Here is a 19852-nt window from a genome sequence, read left to right on the forward strand (position 1 = left end):
CTCTGTCCTCAACCTCTCTTATCAACATCATCTTCAACAGCTACCACGCTCTATCCTGTTAACAGGTAGCCTAACACACTCCAGAGGAGGTGGCAGAAGTAGAGGAATACGAAGATGGGGACACTGGGGAGCCTGTACATGTCTCTGGCCTATATCCACATGCAAGAAGCACATGGGCCATCTCCAGCCTGAAGAGTATCCCTCCACCACCAATCATACCCCAGCCCACCCAGCTACTGTAAGCCAGCATAAGTCCTCAGGTAAGCACCAAGATGAAGTCACCAGCCCACCTGTCACTTCCCGCCCTTATAAATATCCAGCCCACAGACACCCAAGCTTGGCTAACTGGCTTTAAAGGGGGCAGCGTTAGGAAGAAACTGAGGAGGGGCCAGAGCCCAACAGCTCCATTTTCCACCCTTGGCTCCCACACATTTAGGCCTCTCTACTCCCTGCTGCTCTTTCCTTCCCTTTTTCTGAGGATTGCTAGAATGATTTGTTCTGAACTGCGACAGGTTTATAGGTTAGCCGACACCTTCACTCTGTGGAATTTTAATTAACTTCTCTCATCGTCAATATGCTAAGGAACGGGGTCTCCATGCTCTGAGGTCAGCAATGTGTTTCAGGTCCTGCTATATCAGCCGTCAAATTGAAGAATTAATGACGTGGCTAATCGGCTCTAATTCTTTAGGAAGAAAAAAAATTTGAAAGAGCTGTGGAAGGGGCAGGAGGGGTGCAGCCTCCTTGGGGTGAGAAGAAAAAGGCTGAAGGGGCCTGAGCAAAGAGGGGGACCAACTCTCTCCTAAAACAAGTGACTGACTTAAACATGACGCTGGAGAGTATCAGCCCTACAGCTTTCCCATTGATCATTTGGTGGGGAGTGAAGGGTAAAGGAAGTGGGAGAAGACACCAGGTAAACACTCTGATAGAGCAGGTGCATAGAGGGTGTCTATGTATCCTGCTTGGGGAAAGGCTCTGCCTCGGTTTAAGAAAGCCTAGAAAGCAGAAGTCAGGATCCAAAGCTCACTTCAGTTCAGTTCAGTTCAGTCACTCACTCATGTCCGACTCTTTGCGACCCTAAGAATCGCAGCACACCAGGCCTCCCTGTCCATCACCAACTCCCGTCCACTGACTCACGTACATCGAGTCAGTGATGCCATCCAGCCATCTCATCCTCTGTTGTCCCCTTCTCCTCCTGCCCCCAATCCCTCCCAGCATCAGAGTCTTTTCCAATGAGTCAACTCTTCGCACGAGGTGGCCAAAGTACTGGAGTTTCAGCTTCAGCATCATTCCCTCCAAAGAAATACCAGAGCTGATCTCCTTCAGAATGGACTGAGTCATGGGTAAAACTAGACAAACACCAGCCAGGCCAAAGGGTAGGATAAAGCCATCATCAAAATTGGCACTTCTGCTACAGTTGTCAATGAATCTACTCCATAAACATGACTTTGCACACAAGCCCAAGTGGACATGGGCCCCAAGCCTCTCCTGATGACGCCCACCTGCCTTGTAAAATAAAAGCATCATTTCACAGGACAAAACCATACCCCAAAACATCTCCCTTACCTGAGCAATGGGCTGATAGCAATGGACCAGACTCGGTCTTCAGTCTGGATGGTGTGTAAGCACTGCCCCAGCCGGCCTGAGGCCAAAGGCCATACCTGGAAACAGGAGAGGAGATGCTCTCGTTGGCGTTGCCTGGGATCGGGTGGGGGGGCTGGAAAGATGCACCAGGTGGAGTCCCTGTCCCAAGCGGGTGGGGGAATGGAGAATCTTTCTGTTCTGCACACACAGAGCCCTGGGGAGCACAGAGGGGCCTCTCCAGTTTCCGCCTTACCTACCACCTGGAGAGACGCCAACTCTGAATCCTAACCACCCTCTCACTTCCACCTGAGAACCCTTAAGCAGCAGCCAGTTCTATACTAGGGAATCAGTTTCACGTTCCTCAACTGGGATCTGACTGAGAAGCATTAGCAGGGGAGGCTCACCTCTCTCAGTAACCTCCCTGTGTTTGTGGGTTTTCCTTTTCCTATCTGTCACCAAGATTTTACTTTGGAGAGGTAGATAGATGGAAGAAGATCAAGGCCCAGTAAGAGAGGACAGAGACAAAATTAGAGTAGAATTAGAGAGACAGGAATAAAAGAGAAAGATCCAAGGGAAGGAAGAATGGAAGAAGAGGACTTCAAAGTGGGAAGGTGGTGTGTTGTTGTTTGTTTGTTGATAATACCCAGAATCCAGTGCTATTCATGTCAGCAGGGAATTTAGCACCTAGTGTCACCAAAAGTAGCAAAAAAGCTTAACTCTTTTAAGCTTCCATATCTCCTACAGGTTAAAAATATTGCTTGGAGCACATTATCTGGTCCCTATCAGTCAGGAATGTACATTAGCAGCCACTCTGGGCTTAACTCTAATCAACACTCACAGAGCCCTCTCAGTGGTCAGTGCATTTAGAAATCTCCCGTTAAGCACAAGGCCCCCTCACCGCACCCAACCCTAGATGACACACACAGGGGACTAAGCCTCTAACCAAACAGAGAGGAAACCTCAGATGTACACGGCTGTCCCCAGACAGCAACCGAGGAGGGATCCTGAGGAGGCAGCCAGACGGATCAGTGACCTTTCAGGGTCCCCACGGTGCTATAAGGGGAACACATGGAAGTCAGTCAGGACCTTAGATGGAAGAACTCTCAGGAGACATTCCTTGAGTTTACGGGGTAGGTGATGGAGTGGGGGTGGTCCTGACTTCTTAGGATCACATATCTCTTCTCTAAAAAGGAGAAAGTGTTTCTTAGGTTTTGTGTGTCTATGATAGGGGGAGGAGGGTGTGAGTTACTTTTCCCAACATAGGGAAAAGAAAATAAATTTAATAAGAAGATACTGAATGAAGAAGGGCAGAAAAGAAAGGTCAATAACACTTTTCCTGGAATGTCATGATTTTGGCTCATTCTTTTGGATCAGGTCACTTTGGTAGGAACTAAATGCATTTAATGTCCTCTTTCAGATCAGCTCAGCTTGGAAGAGAGAAGGATATCAGCCCTGGGATTTCTTTGGAAGGACTGATGCTAAAGCTGAAACTACAGTACTTTGACCACCTCATGCGAAGAGTTGACTCATTGGAAAAGACTCTGATGCTGGGAGGGATTGGGGGCAGGAGGAGAAGGGGACGACAGAGGATGAGATGGCTGGATGGCATCACTGACTCAATGGACACGAGTTTGGGTGAACTTCGGGAGTTGGTGATGGACAGGGAGGCCTGGCGTGCTGTGATTCATAGGGTCGCAAAGAGTCGGACACAACTGAGCGACTGAACTGAACTGAACTGATGCAAACTACTGAGGAGACAGGTTCTTGTTGGGGGTGGGTGGGGAGACACTAAAGACTGTGATTACAAAATCTATGAGTACGGCTCAAGGCCAGAATTCACTAGAGTCCTTCACTGAACAGGCTGATGGATCCCAGTGTGAAAAAACACAGAACTAAGTTCCTGGTTCTCAGGAGTGGCTCCAGCAGCATGCTGCAATTTCTCAAGCACAATCTAGGGAAAGTGGCCTCTTGACCTGCACCAGAAGCACACCATCCACCAAAACATGAGTATGCTGATCACATCTTAACCTTCAGTGGTCAAATCCAAACAGACTCATCCCTGGTGAAGATATAACTCAGTGGAAGTGGACATATAGACAGTCCTTTTATAAAACAACTGGCAATATGTATAAACACCCTTAAACTGACCAAAGCCTTGAACCCGATAATTCTAATGCTGAGACTCTATCCTAGGAAAATTATCCCAAAATCAAGAAAAACCTAATGATAAAAATATTCCCTGCAGCTGCATTAGCAGGAAGAGCTCCTAAGGGCTTTAGAATTAGACAAATCTGGGTTTGAACCCTAGTTGCTACTTATGTATCTCTGATGTTAGGAATATTTTATAACTTCTTAGCTTCAGTTTCCTCATGTATAAAATGGGAGGTAACGCCTATCTCTTGGAGAAGGCAATGGCACCCCACTCCAGTACTCTTGCCTGGAAAATCCCATGGATGGAGGAGCCTGGTAGGCTGCAGTCCATGGGGTCGCTGAGGGTCGGACAGGACTGAGCGACTTCACTTTCAGTTTTCACTTTCATGCATTGGAGAAGGAAATGGCAACCCACTCCAGTGTTCTTGCCTGGAGAATCCTGGGGACGGCGGAGCCTGGTGGGCTGCCGTCTATGGGGTCACACAGAGTCGGACACGACTGAAGTGACTTAGCAGTAGTAGTAGTAGTAGTAACGCCTATCTCTTAGGGCTGCAGTGTGGAAAAGTGAAGCTAAGTGTAAAGCACCTAGCACAGAAGCACCGTATTTGGCAGGCATTAGGCATCAATAATGGTGGTTCTTATTACTACAGGAAAAGCTAGATATAAACATCCAACAGGAAAAATAATAACTAAATTATAAGTTCCACTGTGAAGCCATTAAAGATGACCAATAATTTATAACAATAATAGAAAACCTTAAAAAATAAAGTAGACACAGCAGGGTATACATAAGATATACTATGTGAAAGTCGCACAATCGTGCCCAGCTCTTTGCAACACCATGGACTATACAGTGCATAGAATTCTCCAGGCCAGAATACTGGAGTGGAAAGTCTTTCCCTTCTCCAGGGGATCTTCCTAATCCAGGGATTGAACCCAGGTCTCCTGCATCACAGGCCAACCCAGCTATCAGGGAAGGAGTGCAAAACAAACTACAATGAGGTCTCACCTCACACCAGTCAGAATGGCCATCATCAAAAAATCTACAAACAATAAATGCTGGAGAGGGTGTGGAGAAAAGGGAACCCTCCTAAACTTTTGGTAAGAATGTAAATTGGTTCAGCCACTATGGAGAACAGTAGGGAGGTCTCATAAAAAAACTAAAAATGGAGCTATCATATGATCTACCAATACCACTGTGGCACAGATCCAGAGAAAACCATAATCTGAAGAGATATATGTACCCCAATGTTCACTGTACACTATTCACAATAGGCAACACATATCCACCGACAGAGGAAGGGATAAAGATATGGTACATTCATACAATGGAATATTACTCAGTCATAATACAGAAAGAAATGCCATTTGCAGCAACTTGGATGGACCTGGAGACTGTCATACTAAGTGAAGTAAGTCAGACAGAAAAAAGACAAATATCATATGATAATACTTGTATGTATAATCTAAAAAATGGTACAAATGAACCTATTTACAAAATAGAAATAAGAGTCACAGATATAGAAAACAAACTAATGGTTACCAAGGGGGACGTCGGGGGGAGGATAAATTGAGAGACCGGGATTGACACATACACACTACTATATGAAAAACAGATAACTAATAAAGACCTCCTATATATATAGCACAGGGAACTCTACTCAATGCTTTGTAATGACCTATATGAGAACAGAATCTAAAAAAAGGGGGATATAAGTATATGTATAACTGATTCACTTTGCTGTACAGCAGAAACTAACACAACCCTGTAAATCAACTATACTCCAATAATAATTAATTTTAAAAATAGATATATTATGACTATAATTATGTGGGAGAAAATTACAATAAAGAATAAAATGAGAAAATGAATAAATGTAAAGGGCTTATTAGCACAGTGCCTGTACATTCTATGTTATTATAAAACAAAAAAAGCAAACCTATGCACTGAAAAATACCTAAAAGATAAAAAATAAAAATAAAAAAAACAGTTCAAATGTCCCCTCCTTCATAAAATCTCCCCTTCCAAGTCAGATGTGAACCCTCTGAACTTAAAACTCTCTGGCCGTTTCCCTAGAGCCTTACAGCTTCACTAACCTGGCCACTTCCAACCAGCTTCATAGCTAGTGCATGCAGTCTCAGTGCCCCTTAAAGAAAGACCATCTTCTTCCCCTTTGAAGCCTCACATAGAGTAGGCACTTATCAGAATAAAGAAAAAAGGGAGAAAACGAACAAATGATCAGTCCTGCCCCAGACCCAGCAGGAATGTAAGCTACCATTTTATCACATCTCAGGATGGAGCCAGTCTCACTAAAGTCAGTCCAGAGAGGCAATCCAAGCTAAGTCACAGTAATTCTGAAACTTGGGTCAGGGGTCTACATATGTTTACAGATGAACATGAGTAAGTTCTTATGTAGGTTCAGGTTTTAGAAACCTGTAGAAGCAGCTGGAGAATTACAGATGTCACCAAAAAGAAATGGAGAGTCAGTTATAAAAGGCTAACTGTGGGTAACATGAAAATGGTCCAGGAAGATGAAGGTGGCTAAATGCAAAGATAACAATAGAAGGAGGGGACAGAAGCAGCTACTGAAAGCCAGAAAAGATGAGCTGGCCTAGAGGTCACTGGGAACCCCCAAAATAGCTGACTAGCTTCCTGGAGTTGAACCAAGGGAAGAATTCTGTCACTGACTAAAAAGAAATCTTCAAAAGGAATAGGAATGTACTATAGTGACAATTTGAGAATTAGAGTACTGATTTTAATGCTTAAAAACTCTAAAACACTAAATAGTTGTACTTAAAACATGAAACTAACCCAATATTCCAAGTAAAATTGCTGTCAATCTTCAACTGTAACCAGTCTATACCATGAATTGCTACATATGGTCATAAAACTTAGCTGCGCACTGCCCTGGGTGGCAGACTACAGAGAAACGGATGGACGAAACAGAGATCATTGAAGGTTTCCCAGAGGAACTTGAAGCCATGATGATACGATGCTAGAATGAGACAAGAATGTCTAGGTCACACATGTACAAACGGTTTCTAAGAAAATTGTCTTCTGAGAAGTATAGCAAAATTAAGGCTAGTCTTTTTGCAAGGAATGGTACAAAGATGGTGACCAATCAGAAATGTGAAATAAGTATGGGGTGGAGGATTCAGATAAAAGAAATTCAGTTTCCATGTTGGTTTGAAAGATTTTCTGAATTTTTCTCAGGCTCCCTGTGCTGATGAGCACATTTCTCGGACAGAATACAAAGTATAAGAAAAAAATCAGCAAAGGGAGGAGAAACTTCCTTAAATAGAAAGGAACATATTTAGTCCTTTTTACATAAATTAGCAACATTTTTACATGAAGGTATAATCAGTAAAGAGAACATGGAGTCAGAAGTTAGTAAAGACTGCAACTTCTCTCTCTTGAGTCCTCTGCCCCATGTGTCTTAGAGCCCCATTAGCTGACATGGACAAGCATTTTGCTCCTGTTAGCAATGTGGAGTCTCCAGACGCTGGGAAACACACAAGCAAGAACCTATCAAGCTTCCTGCACCATCAACTGAATTGTCAGCAAAGTTCCCACAGCAGCCCCAAAGGACCAGGCATGTATGAGCCCTGGCAAGGGATGGACACAGAGATGGAGAAAGTTCTTCTCTGTCTCACATGTGGAAGCCTATTTAACCCAGACATGAAGGAGCTGAGTCCATAAAGCAGGGGTCATGCTACTTATCAGTCTCATTCTGTTGGGCCTTGGCAGATGTCTGAGTTTCGACCAGGCAACTTGGCAATGACACAACAAACAATGCCCTCCTCTCATTGTCTTTCCACTGCTTACTAACCACATCACTCTCCGGAGAAGCAGTAAAAACACATTTTAATTATCAGCCCGATTCCTTATAAACAAGGTGGTAAAAAATTAACCTTCCCAAACACAGAGTGAGCAAAAGGTGGGAGATTTTAAAATAAAATATTGGGGTTAGAACTCAACCCACAAACTTGAGGAAACTCAGCTCAGGGAGGAAAAGCTGGCCAGGCCCTCTGTTTTTGAGTTCACGCCACATTTCAAGTGAGTGGCAAACTTCCCAGCCACTGTCCACTCCTTTCCCAGGCCAGCTGGCAGGGACACAGCCTGGCATGGCAAGCTGCACGCCAGAGGCACATAAGTGAGTTCTTTATTGTGCCATTCCCCTGCTGCCCCAACTCAATGCCCTCCACCAATCCTGAAACTCAAGCTCCTATCCACCCCCTCCACTCCCTATAGACAAGAGGGAATAGCACTATGTAAGGAGGAGATCTCACCTTGGCTGTCCTGTCTCTGGAGCCACTCACAATGATGCCCCCTTTGCAGTCCACACAGTTCACCTCCTGTACATGGGCCGAGTACTTGACAGTGAAGGTGCTATGAATCTTATGAATACCAATCTTCCCATCTCTAGGAGAGAAATAAGAAGCCAACCCCTGAAAGCCAATTAGTTTCTCTGCAGGAAGAGAACAAGTCTATAGAAACAGACCAAATCTCCAATGACTTCCAATTTGCTAAGCTTTAGGCAATTCAGCCCAATAAGGTGCTGAGTTTCTAGATATCTTTACTTCTTCAGTACACTTGGGGCTGAAGAAAGCTGAGAAAGAAAACAAATCTCCCCCTTGAGAGTATCAAAACCAGGTTCCCTTTTCATTAAAGGTTCTTCTTGTTTTCCTTTTCCAGCTTACCCTATTAAGTACCTGCTTTAAATGGAAAAAAAACATTACCCCTTCTTCTAGTCTCCCTACTCATCCTTTTGGAGTAGAGACAGAAAAGCCAGAGGCAGGCAGAAGGTCTCTGAAGAATACTGAGGAGGAAGGAAGGAGAAGCCTGCAGCACTTACCCTCCTGCACTGATAATATGTGAGTTGGCCAGCACGAAGTGGCAAACGTCCTCATCATGTCCAGCAAAGACTCCCAGGGGCCTCCGGTTCAAGCTGGCACCATCTGGGCGGAACTGATAGGCCAGGATGAAATTAGCCTGGGATATGTACAGAGAATCACCCTCTAGCTGCATCCAGGGCATCTGACTGCAGAGATGAAAAACAAAATTTAAGGATCATCAAGATATAGCAGGGAAATTCAACTTCAGTCTTTAGAAAGGCTGACCAATCCCCAACTTAGCATTAACTGTAAGGCTAAGTCTGTATCTCACTCCCCTCCTTCAAAACTACTACCTTCCCTTAGGCTTCCCTAGAAAACTAGAGTGATTAAGCTTTGTGGTGACCCTATCTTCTTTTGGCTTCCCTTGTGGCTTAGCTGGTAAAGAATCCACCCACAATATGGGAGACCTGGATTTGATCCCTGGGTTGGGAAGATCCCCTAGAGAAGGGAAAGGCTACCCAATCCAGTATTCTGGCCTGGAGAATTCCATGGACTGTACAGTTCATGGGGTCTTAAAGAGTTGTACATGACTGAGTGACTTTCATTTACTTATCTTCCTTGGAAAGTCAGAATAAAAGACCCATTAAATAGTCACTGTTAAAAGGAGAATGCTTGGGAGTTTCCTGATGGTCCAGTGATTAGGACTTGGTACTTTCACTGCCAAGGCCCCGGGGTTCAAGCCCTGGTCAGGGAACTATCCCCCTAGCTACCCACGTGAAAGTCAAAGTGTTAGTTAATCAGTTGTGTTTGACTGTTTGTGATCCCCATGGACTGTAGCCTGCCAGGACCCTCTGTCTTTGGAATTCTTCAGGCTAGAATACTGGAGTGGGTAGCCATTCCCTTCTCCAAGGGATCTTCCTGACCCAGGGATCGAACTCAGGTCTCCTGCATTGCAGGAAGATTCTTTACCGTCTGAGCCACCAGGGAAGCCCAGCTACCCATGGTGCCTAAATAAATAAATGGAGAATGTTTAAGACTTGAATTACTGGCTACCTACAGACTTCTTTTGAGTAGACAGAGCAACCCCCCTCAAAAAAAAGCAATAATTGAGGGGTGGGGAAGAGCAAAAAGAAACCTTCCACTCAGATAAAATAATTTTCTTTCATTCTGTGTCCTCACTGATCTGAAGATAAAGTGGTAAGTTTCAAGATTCCAAGACTCCCATACACACCTTTTTCCCAATAGATCAGTTAGGGTGTGATAGAGAAAAGAGAAGAGTGAGCCCAGGGAAGCCCCATTCCCTTGTCCTACTAGAGCAAAGGGGCTACTTTTAAGTGAAAGGAATAAAGCCATTTAGGAAAGGATGCTAATGTACAGATTAAATACCTAGATCCTCTCAGAGGATATCTAAGTTTCTGTACTAAAGCCTAAGTGTGGCAATGGCAAAACATAGCTCCAGAGCAGTGTACTACAGTTCAGTGACTACAGAGAAATGATTGGCTCTCACAGAAAGCTGATAAGAGAAATCCACAAACAGTTAAAAGATTCTAACCACAATCTGGCAGGAGGAAGAAACATTGGAAGCCACAGACCAGTCCCATGGCATGGAGTAAGCCTTAAAAACAAAGAGGACTCTGCCAGACACCATGCTCTCTGGTGGGGACTAAGCTCCTTTCCCAAGGTACATCTCCACAGCCTGTCTTACACCACAGCAGGGTCCTCGAGCTACCATGTCCCAAGCAAAGCATAGGGATAGATGATTCATCCCCATTTATAGAGACACCATCTCCCACTGCCAAGTCTGTCTGAGCAAACTGGGCTGTTTCTTCCCCAGACTCCTTAATACAAGCGTCATGGGAATGTACAAAAGTTCTGCAAATTGACTTGACGGACCATTAAATGCAGCTTGGACTTTGTAGCAACTAGTTTCTGCACATGAGGTTTTAACAAGTGTGTGCATATATTATATGGAACATGTATAGTGTACAGATGCCTGCACTCTCATTCATTACGCACATTCCTCTTCAACATACCCTTGCACAAGTTTGTGGCATACTCAAGTGGGCGACAAACAGAAGGGTTTGGAATTCATGTGTTTAGAGCCATCTGGTAAATAGCCATTTGCCCAGCACAAGAAACCAGGTTCATGCCAGGTGAACAGTGGAGAATCCCGGGGCAGCCTAGTAACCATTTTGTGTATTTATTTGCCACACTACTTGAAACCAGTCCAAAGAGACATCAGGAACAAAACCCTGATAGAGAAATAAACTCTTTCTTCTGGCAATAAAAGTCAAATAGGAAGCAGAAGGTAAAGCCCTTTGTCATACAAATTCATCTTTCTTCCCAAGTTTCTTTACCATCACCACTACCACATAATTCACAGGAACTCGGGTCAGTGAAAGCAGCAGAAGCTGGACACAAGCAACACCGGACACTCCTTCATCACATGAAGAAGCCTGCCTGGCCCTGTGAGCAGAGGTCCAGGTCAGCTGGAATGTGGAATCATGCTGTTCCCTGTCCATTCCAACCAATCCACAAGGAGTACTTTTTGGTGAGTAATCAAATAATAACGAATAATTTAGCATCAGTGAGGTATAAAATCTGTGGCATCAGCAGTGCCAAAGCCATTATTTAAATCTCCTGCCATTTTTTTCTAAGCTCTGCCTCCTATAACATATATATCCAAACCTTCAGATCCTATTTAGCTTTTTAATAAAAGTAGGGGAGAGCACTACAGGAAGCCAGGAGGGAAGGTGTAACTCCCTAGAGTAGAACTTTACAAAAAAAAAATTATAAAACAAGATGAGGTGGAGTATTGGCTTCATTTCTTTCTTTTGATGAGGTGTATTAACAGAGGTTACTTCTGAGTGGTAGGATTTAGATAAGTTTATTTTCTTCTCTTTTTCTTTTTTTCAAATTTCTACAATAAACATTTATTATTTTTATACTCATAAAAATACAGGCTCTGTTAAATTGAAGTACATTTGGGGGGGGAATCTTTTTTTTAATGTGAAAAAAAGTTGTCCTTCTGATGCCCCCTTTGTGGTGTTTAAAGAATCAACACTGGCTCATCACCCAAGTCAGGCACATTTATACTCCAGCTCGGACTAGATTTTTCATTCCCAGTATGCTTTTATGTCCCAGGGAGCTTTAAAGGAGTCAAGAGGCTACTTACCTGCATCTCCACTTCAGCAGAATCCCCTCTCGGCAGCGCCCCAACCTCCAGTTCTGAGATACCTTCACTCGTTCCTTTACTGGTACACTGGCCATCCTATGTCCAGACGGAGGAGATAATCCAGTCACTACAACTCACTGACAACCACAGAAAACTCCCTGGGCTTATGAGTCAGGACTCGGGAACATCCAGAAAATATCTGGATAGAAGTGAAGGGGTTAGGAGATATGAAAGAGGTAACTCTTCTCTCTCCACACTAGGATAATCAAGAGAGCCGAAAAGAACAGCCCGTGCTTTGCAGTGTCCAATAGTGATGCCAAAGCAATCTAACAGAGCGAGGGTAACAAAGAGTACTGGTACCTGGCTAGCCATGTGGAAAATATCCCTACCTCACACCATACAAAAAAATTAATTAAAAATAGACCACAGATTTAAACATAAAATCTAAAACTATAAAGCTGTCAGAGGAAAAAATATAAAAATAGCTTGTGACTCAAAGTAGACAACAGTTTCTTAAGACACACAAAGCAATAATACAAAAGAAATATCCAACAAATTAGATTTTATCAAAATTAAAATTTTCTGCCCATCAAAATGAATACACAAGCCACAGTCTGGGAAAAAGTATTCACAAAACATATATTTGACTGAGAGGTTTATACCCCCCAAATATGAGGAAATCCTCCTTGTATATGTATATATTTTGAAGTCTAACAAGGAACTCTCCTACATTCTTGGTGAGAGATGACAACGGTACAGCCACTTTGGGAAAAAGTCTGGCAGTTTATTATTGATCTAAACATACACCTACTATGACTTAGCAATTGAGGCTTTCATAGGGGCTCAGACAGTAAAGAATCTGCCTGCAATGCAGGATACTCGGATCCAATCCCTGGGTCAGGAAGATACCCTGGAGAAGGAAATGGCTACCCAGTCCAGTATTCTTGCCTAGAGAATTCCACAGATAGTGAAGCCTGGCAGGCTACAGGCCATTACTCAAAAGAACTGAAAACATATGCTCACAGGAAGACTTACACAAGACTAGTCACAGGACAGGTCTTCCCAGGATCCCATCTAGTACCCACATTGTATCTAGTTGTGTCTCCTGAGTCTCCTCTGGTCTAACAGTAGTTTCTCAGTCTTTCCTTATTTTTCATGATCTTCAATTCAGTTCAGTCGCTCAGTTGTGTCCAACTCTTTGTGACCCCATGGACTGCAGTCCATCACTGTCCTCCCTGTCCATCACCGACTCCCAGACCTTGCTCAAACTCATGTCCATTGAGTCAGTGATGCCACCCAACCATATCATCCTCTGTCATACCCTTCTCCTCCTGCCTTCAGTCTTTCCCAGCATCAGAGTCTTTTCTAATGAGTCAGTTCTTCGAATCAGGTGGCCAAAGTATTGGAGCTTCAGCATCAGTCCTTCCAATGAATATTCAGGATTGATTTCCTTTAGGATTGACTGGTTTGATCTCCTTGCAGTCCAAGGGACTCTCAAGAATCTTCTCCAACACCACAGTTCAAAAGCATCAATTCTTCGGCACTCAGCTTTCTTCACAGTCCAGCTCTCACATCCATACACGACTACTGGAAAAACCAAAGCTTTGACTAGACGGACCTTTGTCGGCAAAGTAATGTCTCTGCTTTTTAATATGCTGCCTAGGTTGGTCATAACTTTTCTTCCAAGGAGTAAGTGTCTTTTAATTTCATGGCTATAGTCACCATCTGCAGTGATTTTGGAGCCCAAGAAAATAAAGTCTGTCGCTGCTTCCATTGTTTCCCCATCTAACTGCCTGAAGTGATGGGACCGGATGTCATGATCTTCATTTTTTGAATGTTGAATTTTAAGCCCGTTTTTTCACTTTCCTCTTTCACTTTCATCAACAGGCTCTTCAGTTCCTCTTTGCTTTCTGCCATAAGGGTGGTGTCATCTGCATATCTTAAGTTGGTGATATTTCTCCCAGCAGCTTCATCCAGCCCAGCATTTCACCTGATGTACTCTGCATAGAAGTTAAATAAGCAGGGTAACAATATACAGCCTTGACGTACTCCTTTCCCTATTCGGAACCAGTCCATTGCTCCACATATGGGTCTGTTGCTTCTTCACCTGCAAACAGATTTCTCAGGAGGCAGGTTAGGTGGTCTGGTATTCCCATCGCTTTCAGAATTGTCCGGTTTGTTGTGATCCACAAAGTTAAAGGCTTTGGCATAATCAATAAAGCAGATGTTTTTCTAGAATTCTCTTGCTTTTTCTATGATCCAATGGATGTTGGCAATTTGTTTATTTTTTTGTTTTTTTTTTTTTGTTTTTTTTTTGGATGTTGGCAATTTGATCTCTGGTTCCTCTGCCTTTTCTAAATCCAGCTTGAACATCTGGATGTTCTCAGCTCCCATACCACTGACGCCTTGCTTGGAGAATTTTGAGCATTACTTTGCTAGCATGTGAGACGAGTGCAATTGTGTGATAGTTTGAACATTCTTTGGCATTGCCTTTCTTTGGGATTGGAATGAAAACTGAACTTTTCCAGTCCTGTGACCACCGCTGAGTTTTCCACATTTGCTGGCATATTGAGTGCAGCACTTTCCCAGCATCATCTTTTAGGACTTGAAATAGCTCAGCTGGAATTCCATCACCTCCACTAGCTTTGTTTATAGTTACACTTTCAAAGGTCTACTTGACTTTGGACTCCAAGATGCCTGGTTCTAGCTGAGTGATCACACCATCATAGTTATTTGGGTCATGAAGATCTTTTTTGCACAGTTCTTCTGTGTATTCTTGCCACCTCTTAATATTTTCTGCTTTTGTTAGTTAGGTTCATACCATTTCTGTCCTTTATTGTGCCCATCTTTGCATAAAATGTTCCCTTGGTATCTCTAACATCTTGAAGAGATCTCTTGTCTTTCCCATTCTATTGTTTTCCTCTATTTCGTTGCAATGCTCACTGAAGAAGGCTTTCTTATCTCTTCTTGCTATTCTTTGGAACTCTGCATTCAGATGGGTACATCTTTCCTTTAAAACTTTTAAAATTTCTTTTTATCTTTTGCCATTCTAAGAAGCAAAAAAAGATTCCTCCCTGTTGTGCAAACATGTATTTTTTCTAATTATGGCTAAGACTGAATATCTGGTCATGTCTGAAAGCCATTTCTTTTGCGAAATGCTGATCTATGTCCTTTGTCCCTTTTCCAATTAGGCTTATGGTCTTTTACTTGTGTGTTTGTAAAGGCTCTTTATATATTCTGTGATGTCAATCTTTTCCTAATTTACTATTTGCTTTTACTTTATAGTATTTTCCCATGCAGACATTTTGATTTTTATATATCCATTATTTCATGTCAATCTTTGCCAGAAATGACCCAAACTGATATGAATTTAATATGCAACAAAGTAAAGTAAGGAAAGAAATCACTACTTAATTAGGGCTGTTTGTATAACATCTCCCAGCCTTACTAGAAAGAAAGGAAAGAAGAAAAATATACATGCCTAGTAGAACAGACTCTAAAATAGTCAACTTTGGGTAGCCAACTTTGGGTGTTTTTATTTTTTTCTTTATGTTATTTCCCAATTTTTTTACAATGTAATATTTTGGTAAAGATAAAAATAGTCATTAAAATAATAATACTTTTGATAAAACTGGATATCAATAGAGCAAAAAATTCTCATCTCATATCATAATATGTATATTTTCCCAAAATGAAAGAGTAAATTTAAAAGATTTTAACTAGAAGGTTTTCAAGTATTTAAATTTTAAATAGTGTATAGAAGGAAAAAAAAAGAATAAAATGAAAGTAACATAGTAGGGGAAGGCTAACAATTAATGCTATGAGTACAAGTTTTATCCCTAAAGCTTTTAAGGGACTGATAAAAATCTATCAGGATAACAGCCTGTCTCCGATACCCAGTCATTAATATCCAATAGCAGATAAGAACAGGCACACAGTGTTCACATGATAAACACTGCAGAAACATCCTGAAACAATAAGAGTTTACAAACATGCACATTAAAACAATTAATCAAGTACCACCTCACATCTATTAAGTGGAAAAATCACATGCTAGCTTTGGTTTGATAAAAGGCTTTGGGTTTCTTTACATATTGCTGGTGGCTTGCTAGTACAGTCTTCCAGAAAGGAACTCTGTCAAGAAAAGTTGTTACAGGACAGCTTCCAACCCAGCATTCCCAACACTGTCCCACAAAGAAATAATTCAAAAGAAAAATATTTTTTACAAATATATTTATAGTTACAGCTATATATTAAGAGTTAAAATCTAGAAATAGCCCAAATGTCTATCTGTGGGGGAAAATGGTTTACTAATGCAATAGAATAAATATAGCTATGAGAAATGACAAATGTGAACACTGCAAAACATTCTGGATATTACTACAACAGTAGTGGTAATTTTAAAACAAAGTCTAATTTATAAAGATACTACATAAATATATACCCATAAATAGCTCAGAAGAGGTAAACAGATGGAGTTTTAGGAAATGAGTATTTCTTTTTAATATGCATCACATAACTGCTGATAGTTTGGTCTTTCCATTTTAACTTTAACCTTTTTATTGCGTTTCATTTAACTAATAGATTAAATGAAGTTGTGAGAAAGGCACAGAATGCAAATGTAGGAAACTTATCCGAGCCCCAGTCCTGCCTCTTACGACCTTGGTTACCTAATTTTTCTATTGTCCATTTTCTGCACATATGAAATAAGGATGGTATTTCATGCAATTGTGATGTTTTAAAATGACAATTAAAACAAAGTAACAGGTAAGTTACAAATCACTATGAAAAAGGTTATTTATTTTTTATATAGAGTAGTTTATATTGACAAATGGTGACATCACTATAGATAATCTAATAATCATTTATTTTTCTTCTAATTTAATTACATCTCTTAGAAATTATTCTTTTAAAGTCAGGCTGAATGATTAGGATTTGGGTACACACATGTTAAAGCTAAAATATATTACTGAATTCTTCTACTGGATGAACACAGTCCTCAGTTTCACATTTCTAGACAGCAATCTACACTACTGCTAGATGGTTAGAAAACTGAGGTTAGCTATAAACAATTTCCTCTTTCATATCTGGGAGAGACTTGGAGATAAAATTTAACAGCAAGTCTAATCTTTTTCATTAAGACTTTAATTGTTTTGGTCCATCCTGTTAACTGTCTTTTATGGTCCTCAGTTTTAGCTCTAAGTTAGTAGGTAAAGGTGAAAGCAAAAATTGAATATTCTGGATCATAGCAAGAAGGAAATAAGGGGGAAAGAATCAATATACTTCCTGAATAAGGATAAGGACAATACTTCTCTCATCTCCCTGGTCACTTAAATGCCATTTGGTGACACTTTACTAAAGGTCAAACAAAACACTGCCCTGAGGGCCTGATCACAGCAGCAAGAAACTTTCAAAGTTGAACTTTAGAAGCTGCTACCAAGCGGCAGGTGCAGGCATCCTCTCCCACAAACAACAACATAATCAAAGTACTTGGCTCTGGCCCTTCAAAACAAATTTCAGCTCTAAAAAAACGTTCCACTTGGCTTTCACTTGAGAAATAGTGAAAAACAGTACCACTTTGCTAAAAGCAGCTTAACGCAGCTTTTTTTAAAAATCCCTTTTGTTTGTTCAATTCTTCCTGATGGTTAATTTCCCTAGTTGGTGGCCAAATCATATGTATATTCTTACTGGCTTTAGCACCTGAAAAATCAGGAGGAATAAAAAAAAAAAATTCCTCTCTCTGAAAACAAGTAGCCCTCCCTCCCTGTGGGGACCTATCACAGCCTAGTTAAAGGGAGTTGGTAGAACAAGGCATCCAAAGAGATTGAAAAGACAGGAGCAGGTGCCCCTGGGAATTCAGCAGGGACTCTTGCTTCCCATCCCAGAAACACTCTCCGGTTGGCTGTTCCTTTGACAGTTAGTGGTATAAAGTGGGGGTGCTCCCCCCAAAATGATTAGTGCCCTGTAAATAAACCTCTGGCGCAGCTGTTAACGCATGGAGAAATCTCTAACCTGGCCCGTGGGCCTGGTGGAACTTCCATTTTCCCAGCCCTCTCTTCTCTTGCCTCAGGCTCATTTTTCCACTTGGCCCCCCTCCCTCTCAGCTTTCCGGCACTTAGTCACCATTATAGTTTGACTGCATTCCTGGGTGCATGACCTATTTTAAACAAAAACAACACAACATGCACCCACAGTAAGCTATCAGGCCCCTTAGAATCTTGGCAACAGAGAGTCCAGAGGGACAGAAATTAATCTAGGCAGTTATCTAGAGTTCCCTTTCATTTCACCTCTCCTCATTCACACTCCAAACCAAAAGCAAGTAAATAAACTGAATTTGAAGAAAAATGGCTGAGGGATGAAGGGGGCAGGTATGAGTATACTAGAGAAGTCATATCCACACAGTCTCTGAGATCAGAAACCTCCTGGATCACAAATCAATTTTCCTCTCTGGCTCATCATGAAGTTTGATTCCCCTTGATACCGTGCATGCTACCTACCTGCTGACTGACATGATTTCCATAAATATAACATCTTGCTGCTTTGGGAATTCAGGAGAGGAGGGTATCTGTCCACGAGCACAGAACAAGGCCATCTCAAGGGGCACTGGGCTAAGGAGCGGGGACGGGACTATGAAAAATGACGCCTAGGGCTTGGAGTTTTAATTCAACATTTTCTCAATTTCTTTGCTCTTTTTGCTCACTGGTAAGCAGATTTCCCCCACACAGCCTGTGCCTACCAGTGCTGCTACCAGGACTAAGACTTTAGCTTTAATGTATACACAAATATTTAAACAGTCCAAGACAAGAAGCTTCGAACTCTTCATTCATACCTATGTTAGACTAAATCCTCCAATGGCCTCAGGAGCAGAGGTCTATAATTAAGGTTCAAATTAAATCAATGAAAAACCATATATTGTGTTAAACTCTTATCCTTCAGACCAGGAATAGGGAACAGCCTCAACACCCAAGGTGAAGTGAGATTACAGAGAACATGCCCAGCATGACGACAGGACAGAGAGCACAAGGAGAGCATGGAGCAGACCCAAATATCCCTTGAAAGGCCTCCAAACGTCAGCTCCCCATACTCGTTCAACCTCACCTCCCAGGGCTTCACACTCCGCAACTGAACTCCCACCAAGCCATATCTCTTTTACATTCCTATCCCCATATCTTCTCCTATGTTGCCAGATCAGCCTACCTTTGTCCCCAACAAACGCTTACTTCCCACTTTGGGACCTAGTCAAATCCATCCATTCTTCAAAATCCAGCTTCAAGCTGCTACTTCCCTGACTCCTCCAACATTCTTCTCTCTCTCATGTGAACCCTTAGACTGAACCTACAGTAAACTTTGGCACTGTTAGCTTTGCATAGCTGTATGCCTCGGTTGTCCAATACAGTCATAATTTCCACAAAATTGAGTTTTAAAACTCTCAGTATTTCTAAAAATGGATCTCAACCAGTATGCTTCAGAGCAGTGATATACCAGGAACCTTAAATAAGTCTGCTATAAATTTTTTAATGATTTATAGACCTTATTTTCACTCAACCAAAGATCCACATTTTTATGAAAATATCTGTCAGACAAATTGCTGAGCCACAATATGGCTTACGACACAATTTGCTACAAAAAAAACAAAGACTGCATGTGCAGAGCAACATACATGAACTTAACCTCTAAAGATATAAGAGTACAAGGTCAGGGCAGTAAACAGTTCTACTCAGACATTAACATACCAAAGCAAGTAAATGGACAGGTTTTTCAACTTTCTGAAGCCAGCTTTTTTAAAAGAAGACATTCATCTTTTAATCCTTTAATGTACTATCAAAAGTTCTATCACACAAAAATATGTTTTAGACACAAAAGGTAAGAACCTTGTTCCTAGTATAATAGGTATTTTGATAGATACTGTCTAGGAACTGCTTAAGCAAGTTCTCAAAAGTACAGTTCTCCCTTTGGCAAGCCACACTTTCAACAAGACTTACAGATTTTCAAGAGCCTAGGCACATTACCTTCAAGCTCCAAAGGCCTTTCCTAAAAATGTACAAAATATCACACCTTCAGAAATTCAACCAAGGCCACCAAATTCTTATGCTAGAGAAGCTCAAGGAA

General features: G+C 41.8%; 1 protein-coding gene and 1 non-coding gene across 6 annotated transcripts in view; one reads left to right on the forward strand and one right to left on the reverse strand.

The window, feature by feature from the left end:
• Positions 1-19852, reverse strand: part of FBXW4 (F-box and WD repeat domain containing 4) — an 88376-nt gene that overhangs the window by 56750 nt on the left and 11774 nt on the right. For all 5 annotated transcript variants that reach the window (XR_011252037.1, XM_069566929.1, XM_069566927.1 and 2 more), the window contains exons 2-5: positions 11744-11839; positions 8589-8774; positions 8023-8155; positions 1564-1658 (exon numbers count right to left, since the gene is read on the reverse strand). Coding sequence is in view for 4 of the 5 variants with exons in the window: in XM_069566929.1 (XP_069423030.1) it covers positions 1564-1658; positions 8023-8155; positions 8589-8774; positions 11744-11839 (510 nt within the window). In the remaining variant the exon portion in view is untranslated. The remainder of the gene's footprint in view (positions 1-1563; positions 1659-8022; positions 8156-8588; positions 8775-11743; positions 11840-19852) is intronic.
• On the forward strand, positions 9249-9322 carry TRNAE-UUC (transfer RNA glutamic acid (anticodon UUC)). Its single transcript has one exon. It is a non-coding gene; the product is annotated as a tRNA-Glu (tRNA).

Source organism: Ovis canadensis, chromosome 22 (genome assembly GCF_042477335.2).
Source record: "Ovis canadensis isolate MfBH-ARS-UI-01 breed Bighorn chromosome 22, ARS-UI_OviCan_v2, whole genome shotgun sequence".
Classification (NCBI taxonomy): domain Eukaryota; kingdom Metazoa; phylum Chordata; class Mammalia; order Artiodactyla; family Bovidae; genus Ovis; species Ovis canadensis.